Source organism: Tupaia chinensis, unplaced genomic scaffold, assembly GCF_000334495.1.
Source record: "Tupaia chinensis unplaced genomic scaffold, TupChi_1.0 Scaffold000477_1, whole genome shotgun sequence".
Classification (NCBI taxonomy): domain Eukaryota; kingdom Metazoa; phylum Chordata; class Mammalia; order Scandentia; family Tupaiidae; genus Tupaia; species Tupaia belangeri.
The window spans coordinates 1,236,951-1,248,274 of NW_006159986.1; the positions used below are offsets into that span (position 1 = coordinate 1,236,951).

General features: G+C 38.3%; 1 protein-coding gene across 2 annotated transcripts in view; it reads right to left on the minus strand.

Annotated features, from left to right (window-relative positions):
- Nucleotides 1–10,014, minus strand: part of IKZF3 (IKAROS family zinc finger 3) — a 109,310-nt gene extending 99,296 nt beyond the window's left edge. For both annotated transcript variants that reach the window (XM_006155907.3, XM_006155906.3), the window contains exon 1: nt 9,811–10,014. In XM_006155907.3, the coding sequence (XP_006155969.1) occupies nt 9,811–9,817 (7 nt within the window). In that variant the 5' untranslated portion in view covers nt 9,818–10,014. The remainder of the gene's footprint in view (nt 1–9,810) is intronic.
- Between the last annotated feature and the right edge of the window lie 1,310 nt (nt 10,015–11,324).

Genomic DNA, 11,324 nt, shown 5'->3' on the forward strand with positions numbered 1-11,324 from the left:
CTGTCTCTATGTCTCTCTCTTGTCTGTCTGGCGAGCGCACGTGCCCTATAGCAAAAATCTCTCCAAAAAAAAAAATAAAAAAGAAACTTTTAAAATGGTCTTTGAGTAGGGCAGTAACCTAATATTTCAGGAAGATCACTGTGGCAACAATCTTCAAAACAGATAAAAAGAGACAAGTTTAGATACAGAGTTACCATGGGAATCAGCAGTTAGCATAATGGCTATGTCGCTGGACTCCCACGTAGTTGACCACAGTTTGCATCCCGGACCCGGTGGCTTAAAACACGCCAGGCACGTGTGCGTGCGTGCCCAAGATCCCAAGAGGAGAATGGAGGAGAAGGGATTGCGGCGTGACCATCCCCCCTGGGGGGTGATTTCTCGCTTTCTGTCTCTCTGTCTCTCTCTGTCTGGCGAGCGCACACGCCCTACAAAAGAAAAAAAAAAAAAAAATCTCCAAAAATAAATAAATAAATAAATAACTTGAGGGGCCAGCAGATGGCATAGCAGTTAAGTCACTGAACTCACACCTGGCCAACTGTGGTTTGAGTCCCAGACCCAGTGGCTTGAAACTCATGCTAGGCATGTGTATATGTGTGCCAAGATCCTGAGAGGAGAATGGAAAAGGGATTGCAGTGTGGCCATCCCCCTGGGGGGGCGGGGTAATTTCTTACTTTCCCTCTTACTGTTTTTCTCTTCTCCCCTCTCACTTCCCAAGTACATGTGCCCTAAGGGAAAAACCTCTTGGGGGGGGGGAGTTAGAATCAGTAATTTTCAAAATGTGTCCTATGAAACTCCAGGATTCTGGAGGGCTGTCACAGGTGTAGGGGGAAGGCAGGCCCAGCAGGGATCATTTGCTCCCTACCTTCTTCTCATCTAGAACACCACACTTACATCTTTCCCACATTAAGATTTTGGTATAAATAGGTGTTCTGGACAGTGAATACCTCATAGTCATCATACAGTCATCAAGTATCACTGTACAGAGTAGCAGCTATAAGAGCTATGAACAGTATACAATTCTTTTTTAATGCTAGAGAGTGCACATGCATTCATGAAAGAGAGTGAAAGAGACGGAGAGTATAAAAGCACCCTCCAATGGGTCTGGTCACATTGCATTTCTTTTGTTTCCAATCCTCCATCTCATCAGATCCTGGACACACGTGTGACCAGCATATTTTCCACACCACAGGACTGAGGTTCGAACCCTGGTCAGTCATGTGGCATCTGGCTTCCTCTGAGTAATGCTTAACTGTTATGCCAGCAGGACAGCCCACTATGAATTCTTTTTTTTTTTTAATAAAGAATTATCTTATTTAATGTAATGCTTATTTTTATTTGATCAGAGAGGGACAGAGTAAGAAAGAGAGAGAGGGAAAGTGAGAAAGCAAACCACCAGGTCCAGGACTCAAACTGTAGTTAGCCTTGTGGGAGTCCAGTGTCCTTAACCACCACACCATCTGCTGGCTCCCCCTACTATGAATTTCTTTTTCCTTTTTCTTTTTTTTTTTGGAGAGGTTTTTGCAATAGGGCCTGTGCGCTCACCAGACAGAGAGAGACAGAGAGACAGAAAGCAAGAAATCACCCCCCAGGGGGGATGGCCACGCTGCAATCCCTTCTCTTCCGTTCTCCTCTCGGGATCTTGGGCACGCACACACACGCGCCTGGCGTGAGTTTTAAGCCACCGGGTCCAGGACGAGAACCGTGGTCTACTACATGGGAGTCCAGCGACATAGCCATTATGCTAACTGCTGGTCCTGTACTGTGAATTCTTAATACCAACTTGTTTAATCATTATTGGTCCTATTATATAGGTTGTACCTCCTCTCCAAATTAGATTACCTGTAAAGATTTTCTAGTTGTTTTAAGCTTAGAGAAACTAGAGCTTCATTAGTTTACTGATATTTGCAGAGTCCTTCGAGAATCTCCAAATTCCTTTTATTAATATGTCTGCTATGCTATTAACTTGGCAGACTCAGAAGCTATGTACTTGTTTGTGCAGTCTGGTCTCTCAGCCCTACTAATACAAATCTGAGTCAGGGTTTTTACATCTATCATCCTATTTGAATCTTTATAGATGCTATAACATTTACAAAATGCCATACATTATGTTTTGGCAGGGTCCCTCACAAAGAGTCAAAACAGAAGGTTACATTCATAAATGCCAAGAATCTATTTTATACTGAAGTATTGTTTGCTAAGTAAGTCACAACTTTATTTCGTGAATGCATTAAAAATGTTAAAATGGGGGCCAGCAGGTGGTGTGGAGATTAAGACACTGGATCCCAAATGGCCTGCCCAAAATCCTGAGAAGAGAATGAAGGAGAAAGGGATGGTGGTGCAGCCACCCACCCCGGGGGATGACTTCTCACTTTCCCCCTCACTCTCTGTCTCTCTCTGGCAAGAGCATGTGCCCTATAACAAAAATTGGGGAGGGGGGGTTAGCTAAAATGGTATGTCATTCTAATTCTTTCATCTACTTACACAAATATTCTCATTAATTGTGGTAGATTTTATGTTTATGGTAGCAAGATTTGTGTTAGTTAGGATGGCCCTTAAATTCTTTTGTCTTGCTGAAATGAACCAAAAGAAGTGAAGAACTAGTGGTTTATACCAGTTACCTGTAATTTCTTTGACTTAGTCCCCTTGAACCTATTGGGACACAATTGCTGCAAATGTTTCCTGTTGCCTATTTCTGTAGGCTAATGGGCCATATATTTCTCAAAGTTTGAATGGTACAGCATAATACCCATGGTACCAAAATGGACTTAGGAAGCTCTGTCTACAAAGGAAGCTGCTTAGCCCTAGGGATCATGGGCTTAATTTCAGACTATTATAATTTCTACTGAACTTGCTATATCTTAGCCAATACTGGCTTCCAGAGACTACTTAGTAGGAAAGCATATGTTTCTGTACCAGTACTTTTTATGCCTTTTAAGAGGCATTTCATTCTTTCAAATGAAATTTTACATTGACTACCATATATAAAACAGGTAAAGAGGTTAGTAATGTATAATTACAGTAATTTCAAATATATAACAATTATCAAAAAGTTGAATAGTGAGAACAAAAAGACAGTTTTAATAAACAACTAGAAACCTAGAGTTATGGATAGAAATTGCAGCCTTATCTATCAGTTTCCAAGGCATAAATTATTTCTATTTGCCCTATTTGTCAATATAGAAGAAATCTGGAGATGTATACTTATAAAAAAAAGTATTTCCACTTGCAAGTGATTCACCTTATTATTTCAGAATAGTTTGTTTTGCTATAGAATGTGTGTGCTCACCACAGAGAAAGAGAGAGAACAAGAGAGAGAGAATGAGAGAGAGAGAGAAATCACCCCCCAGGGAGAATGGCTACACTACAATCCCTTCTCCTTCAGTGTCCTCTCAGGATTTTGGGCACATATGCACATGTGCCTGGCATAATACTGGGTGGAGTTGACCATGTGGGATCCAGCACATTAACCTCCATGCCACCTGCTGGCCCCAGAATAGTTTTAAATTAAACTAGTGCTGACACTTAGAAAAGGATAAGTAATCTATGATTCAAATCTGAATCACTGGGGCCAGCAGGTGGCTAGGTGGTTAAAGACGCTGGATTCCCACATGGCCAACCATGGTTCAAGTCCCGGCCCTGACAGCTTGCTCTCTCTCTCTCTCTCTCTGGTCAAAATTGATAAATAATAATAAATAAATAATTTTTTTAAAAAAGCTGAATCGCTAAAAATACTTAACATTCACGTTCTTTAATTCAGAACATAAAAATCAGACAAGAATTCCAACCTTATTAAAAATTAAAAGGTTTATAATATATAATAATGATATAACATGTTACATACTCTTGCTAGTGAACAGGTAATCACATTTTAACAAAAGCATGTCCCAAGAATCTGAACCTGTGCCTTTATAGAACATAATTAAGTACAGAGGATTGGAAAGTTAGAAACATTCTTACTGAAATAATTTTATATTAGCAAATATGCACAGGAGAAAAAGACCAGTATGAACCATAACCTTATTCAAGTCACATTTATGAAATCTTAATATTTTCATAGTTAGCAAAAACATAATATTTGGGAGTCAGAATATAAGTTTTTACATTGATAGTCTTCAATCCATTAATATTTGGAACTTTGTGTGAAATTCATATTTAAAACAACTTAGCACCTGAAGCACATTTGTGGAGCTCTGCATGCTGTATGCAAGTATCTAGTCAACTATTAATGGTTGCTAGAAGTCAGGGTCAAGTAATTTTTTTTAGAGAGATTTTCGCCATAGGGCCCATACACTCGTCAGAGAGAGAGACAGAAAGTAAGAAATCACCCCCCCCCAAGGGAGATGGCCACATGCAATTCCTTTCCCTCCAGTTTTCTCTTGGAACTTTGGGCACATGCGCACACGTCCAGCGTGAGTTTTAAGACTCCGGGTCCTGGACTTGAACTGGGGTCAACTATGTGGCAGTCCAGTGACATAACCATTATGCCATCTGCTGATCCCTCAAGTAATTTAACTACAGAGATATAGATGATGATAAAAATGATTAGTTGTGTAATATTTTAAAAATTAATTACTTCTAGCTTTTCGTTTTTAAACTGGAGGTATTGTCCATCAGCTACCATGTAACTCCGTATCTTAAGGGAAGAAAATGTCTATAGGTTGGCAAAAGTTATCTTTTTTTTCATATCCACAGATTCAAATGACTACTATTACAGGAAATTGTTCTGATATACCAAATATTCTGGTAAGTTAATAATCTCTCAGATAGCACTTCTCAACTAAATTGCTATTCTAGTGATAAAGAACTCAAATTAAGTGAAATAAGTTACTCTTAACAACTTTAATAATTGAAACATCTGTCATGAAGAAATGGTTTATTGTGGAAATTCAGTGCTTCACCGAAATAAGGAACGTACCAAAAGCTTTAAACAAATCAAAAAACTAGAAGACACTGTATTATTTATTCTAGAGCAAAGCCAGCATCAGATTAGAAAAAGTTGGTAGAATTTGTCCTATTGGATTAGCCAATACTCCAATCTCCTCAACATTTAACAGCCTCTCTGACAAATTAACCAGCAAAATCAAACAGTTTCAATGTCACTAATTTCTTTCTTCTCTTTGCTATAAAAGCTGAGCAAATAGTCAAATGACCAAACACACAGGCAACTCAATCATTAATTTATTTAATAAATATGACCGCAGTTCTACTATATTCTGCGGATCGGGCTGAGTGCTAGTTATCATTGGTAATAAACTAATCCCCTCACTTTGGACTCTGACATAATTTAGAAATACGATTTGAGACAGGACACAATAAACACTGGATGCTTGATAAAAGATCTACCAAACGTCCTTTAGTCTTACACAAGTAGAAGTGTACACATTGATATATGAATGAAAAGTTTAATAATAATGTATTTAAAAGTATCACTGTAAAAAAAGCTTATGCTAATTTCATTGCTAATTTCATTGCACTACGTATATCTCACTGATTAAGAAAGCAAATTTCTGCTCACATTCAATGAATATTTAATGGACTAATATGTGAACCTGAAATCTGCTTATGTCTTTTTTTTTTTTTTTTTGAAGAGGTTTTTGCTACAGGGTGCATGTAATCGCCAGAAAGACAAAGAGAGAGAGAGACAGTAAGTGAGAAATCACCCCCCATGGGGTATGGCCATGTTGCAATCCCTTCTCCTTCATTCTCCTCTCGGGATCTTGGGTACGCACACACAAGTGTCCAGTGTGAGTTTAAGCCTCCAGGTCCAGGACTCAAACCTACATGGGAGTCAACAACATGGGAGTTCAGCAACATAGCCATTACAGCAACTGCTGGTCCTATCATTTATTTTTAAAGGTTTTTGTCATATGGTGCATGTGCTTGCTGGAGAGACAGAGAGAGATATAGTGATAGAGAAAATGAGAAATCACCTCCCAAGGGGATGGACACACTGCAATTCTCTCTCCTTCATATTCTCTTTGAGATTCTGGGGATGCCTAGTGTGATTTTTCAAGCTGCCCTGGGTCCAAGATTCACATCGCAGTCAGCCATGTGGGAATCCAGTACCTTAACCAACACACCACCTGCTAGCCCCTGCTTATGTAAATTTAAAATATAAGATTTGGCTTTAAGTGATAGACTAGCAAAATAATTCAATTTTGTTGTGTGTTCTAAGCTTTTTTCAATTATACCATAGAAGTACTTAAGAAAATTACTGAATTGTAATAAATAATATGATAATCACTTTTCAGTACTATTTTCTTAGTTAAATGCAAGAAACTGAAGATTGTCCATGAACCAGAAACTATCCTTGGCACTAAGCATACAAAAATAAGGCAAAGACTCTGTCTTCTAGAAGATTAAAGACCAGCGGAACATAAACATCTGAATCCATGAATAATTTTGATACAATGTGGTAAAAGTATACATAGAAATGAGAGGCCCTTAATCTAGCTGGAGGGAGGTTAGCGAATAGGTATCAGTGATGGTCAGAAGGCACCAGGGAGAGGTAACCAGAAGGAGGTCATCCATAGATGACCTTCATGGTGATGATGACTGAGCAGTGTCTTGAAAGATGAGAAGACATAACCAGGTAGTAAAGTGGGGTGAGCATGTTAGCAAAGGCAAAGAAGTACAAAATAGCATATTGGATAATAGGAAGCACAAACAAGAATTCTGAAAAGTTATGTTCTACCAGGATCTCATGGCCTTTCTGTGGCTTTTGTTTCTTAAAACTTTACCTTTTCTGGTGCACTGATAGTACCTCTCCCTGGGAGGCTGGATGCTACATGGGAGGCACCAGTTAAGCTCTCAAATCAGCCTGAACACACCTCAAACAGCATATATGCCTGTAATCCCAGTTAATTGGGAGGCAGAGGCAGAAGGATTGCAAGGCAGATTCTGTCAAGAATACCTATCCCTTTCCTCCTTCCACCCCTCACTCATAAAGGAAAACAAAACAGAACAAAAAACTTTACCATTTTGTATTTCACACACTCACATGGAGGGCAAGTAAACAGCACTATCTGGAGGGCCTCTTTTATGATCTTAACCACCCAGAACATGCAAAAAGACCTGAAAATGTAAAATGGCTACAACAAAATTCATGTGGTGTGAAGTAGAAACTGACATTAGGAGACAAAAATTGCACAATAACCTGGGAATATTTAGTGTAGGGGCATTCAGGTCCACACAGTAAACCCCTGGGAGAATAAGTATACTGTAGAATCGTATGTTACCTGATGGTTAGAAAAGTAACCCAGAATTACTGAGATAAAGCTACATCCTGCTGTGTAGTAAATACATTAAAAAGATCCCTATCTAATACTGTTAAAATAAAAAAAGCAATATATTAAATGAGAAATCTGCCATTACCTGTGAAATTTATATGGTGCACCACCTCATTTCCCAATCATATCAGATAGAAGAGATATTATTACAACACAAATAATAAGATTTAGTGACACAAGAAGTCTCTTTGGATATGCAATAGTTAGGGTCACAGACAGCGAGAAAAGAAAAAAACTATAGCTTCTAATTTATTATATGCATTAACTTTTCATTTTTATATGACAAAATTTCTATTGCAAAAGCTTATTTCCTCTGATACTTTCACACATAAAAAATTTCAATAAATATTGATGAAGTGAAAAGATGAATAAAAACAAATGATATTATATACTGAAAGAATGACTGACTATATGGTCTTGCATTTAACAATGAACTATAGTATATTAATTTGACCCCCAAATCAGGCAGAGATTAAATGGACTCCATAAAGTATTCTACCTTCCTACATTACCAAGAAAAGGTATACACTATAAATCAAAACTCTATTCTAGATTGAGACCAAAATATCAAGATGACATAAAATATTTTATTTTAAATATCAAAAATAGGAGCCAGATTAACCAATCCTGGTGGCTATAATGAAGTAAAAACTCTACATTAAATACTCTGTCCTCAAGGACCTGATGTTAGAATAGCCAAATTTATATTATTAACCTTTTATATTTTTATTTAAATGTTTAAGTTTTTGCATTAATCATACTATCCACTATCTCTATGGACCTATGAATTTAATCTAGCCATCTAAACTCATGACTTTTTAAATTCACTGATCTATTTTTTTTCCATTTACAGTCTATACATTCTGAATTAAGTTCTCCATAAGTTTTCATTCCTTTCTTCTTCAGGGAGTCTTCATCCAGGCTTATCAAAAGATTTTGTCAAGACATCAATATCCTAAAATAGGCTATTTAGATTAGTTTCTCTATTTTGCACTAAACAAATGAATTTGGTAGTATTAAAGTGTACAGAGAAACACTCTAATTTCTATGAATTTCCACAATTCTATACATTATGCTTAACAAGCGATATGGGTAAGATTAGGAAAAAAGTGTTAGAGTACTGATTTATAACTTCATATAAGCAAATTAATCATTTGTGATAAAGTACAAGAGCTTTTAAAACAATCTTTCCCATGATACAAAGTAACTTAACTTTCTCCACTTCTTTGCCAATGAAACCTCTACATGTTAGAAACTACACTTTATAAATCACTATTTAAAAGTTCAAAGTGCAAAATTTTTAGTTATTTTAAACCATGATAATTAAAAAATTAAAAAAAAAGAATTTTTCATAAGAGAAAGCACTTGATGAACCATTAAATAATGGTCATTTAAGTGTCTATTTAATAAATACGTACTGTTCATTGACTTACCATTCATTTGGCATTATTTAGGGAAAAAATATTGATATGGGTCAAGGCATTAAAAAATGTGTAAATATGCTCAAATATACAAAATATTTAGGACATTATGGCATTATATTGCGAAAGAAAAACTTTACCATACTTATCTATGACCCAAAGTCATATATACTTTAATATTTATCACTATATTGATATTTTAATAACTTGATGTACTCTAAAACTAAAGTTGTCCAAGATTAAGACTGAGAGAACCCTTGATTATTATGAAGAAAATATCCAGTATCTTCATATTTATCAAATCAACATTTTACTTAGCTATCAGTATCTTATTTTTTCAGAGAATGAATAAGTTTCTCACAAATTCTGATTTTCTAAATTCTTCCCTCTCATCCAAATTGAGATACATCTGCCATTTTCCAGGTTTTAGAAACACTTGTTGAAAAAGCTATTGAGTTTATAATAGTAGTGTAAAATTTTAGTTAACCCACGTAAGTACATACTCAAAATTTCTTGAGAAGAAAGGATAGCTTTATGACTGTCCAAATTAACTCAAATAATATTAATGTGAACCTAATTTTTACTTTGGGCAAAGGAGGCTCATCTGAGAAGATGAGTTTCAAGAGATCTGCGAGTGACAGCTACTTTAAATTGTACCTTTCCCATTTGGCAGCATTTACCCTTAGAAAAAAAAGTAGTCACCTTTCATTCCAAGTAAATCACTCAGATTAGCCTAATTCCAATGGACACCGAGGCCATAGATGAAAAAATATCCAAAAGGATCAGTTATTCCACCCTGTTTGCTTCTCACTCACGAACGGCCCACAAATGCCCTTCCTCTGAAAACTCGGAGTTGACCCCTCATGACTGACAGCCTCTAAGAAATAATACAATGGAAAAGTTGACACTTTTCAAAGTTGGGAAGCACGAGGGACAAATCAAAGATGCGTGAGAACCGACAGGTTATGCCCTCTGAAATACTTTTGACAAAAGAAATAAATAGAAGCAAAACCGAGATTCAGAAAAGCACCTCTTCCTGCTGCGCACCCCAGTCGAGCTGCTCAGAGACCCCTTAGAAAAGAAGCTGGCTGGAGGCTCACCTTCCATGTCGCCGCCGGGCTGGGTTGGAGCTGCCTCTCTGGCTACCCGGCCGCTCCACGTGCTCCTGCCGTCGCGGGGACGCAGCGCGCAGCTGGCGGGAGATTCCCGGCGCGGGGAGTCCCCGGGATCCTGCTGCCGCGTCGGCGCAGATTGAAACGGGCAGGAGCCGGCGATCTGCCGGTGCGCGGGGTTACAGCGGCGCTGGCTGGGGGGGGGGTCGGCTTTAAAGGACGCGCACCGCCAAGCGCCGCAGGTTCCGCGCCTCCAGCCCCCTTTTGAATGTCAAACCGGAGGAACCCCATAGGATGGAAATGGCGGCTTAGTAAATTGCCTCGAAATGTCTATTTTAGAAGGAAAATGGATGAGAGAGTGGATGAGGGGATCAGGCATCACTTTCTTGGTAAGCTCAAATTCAAAAAGTTTGTCTTACATTGAGAAATCGAGTTCAAGTTCAAAGAGATTTGTCTTAAATGTCTAGATTTGCGAATAGTAGCCATCAATGAGAACTCACTTCATTGCAAGTACTTGTTTTTTTTGTTTTGTTTTTGTTTTTATTTTTTCAAAATCTTTCTCCGTTTTTCATTTCACGTGGTGAAAGTTCTTGGTCTAAGTTTTCAGAAAAATAGTTCAAAACAATTGGGTCACTTTTATCAACTCAACTTTTTCATTTTTGGAAGCATTTTGTTTCCCCTCTGGCTACTACTTGGTTTATGTGCCACCACCACAAAATACTACTGGCTCTATTTAGGTGTGTTTATTTTCTTCTACTCTGTCTTCTCCCAAATCAAACACCTACCAGAAAGTAAGTAAATAGTGGAAAGTAAGTAAGAAAATAGATCTGGGGTGGGGGTAGTAAGATAGTAAAATTAACTGAAAGATGTTAATACACATCTTTTCCCAACATCCTCCCTGCTTTATAGAGGTATAGCACACATTTGAATGTAGGGAGTGGAAAGAGGAAGTGACCACAAATCTGTTTTGTTTTTTTTTTTCCTTCAGAGCAGAACTTTTCTTTACACTGAGTTCTGAAGGATATTGTTCAGATGAGTCCTTCTATAGATACCTAGTGTGTTGAAGTGGACAATATATAAGTGATTCTGGAGAGGTTTTTTGTTTTTTGTTTTTGTTTTTTTTTTTTAGAGGTTTTTGCTATAGGGAGCGTGCACTCGCCAGACAGAGAGAGAGAGAGACAGAGACAGAGAGACAGAGAGCTAGAAAGCGAGAATTCACCCCCCAGGGGGGATGGCCATGCCGCAATCCCTTCTCCTCTATTCTCCTCTCAGGATCTTGGGCACGCACACACACGTGCCCGGTGTGAGTTTAAGCCACCGGGTCTGGGACGCAAACCGCAGTCAACTACGTAGGAGTCCAGTGACATAGCCATTACGCTAACTGCTGGTCCCCTGGAGAGGTGTTTTTTTTTTCTTTGCGTGCGCTCGCCAGACAGAGACAGGCAGAAAGCGAGAAATCACCCCCCAGGGGGGATGGCCACACCATCCCTTCTCCTCCATTC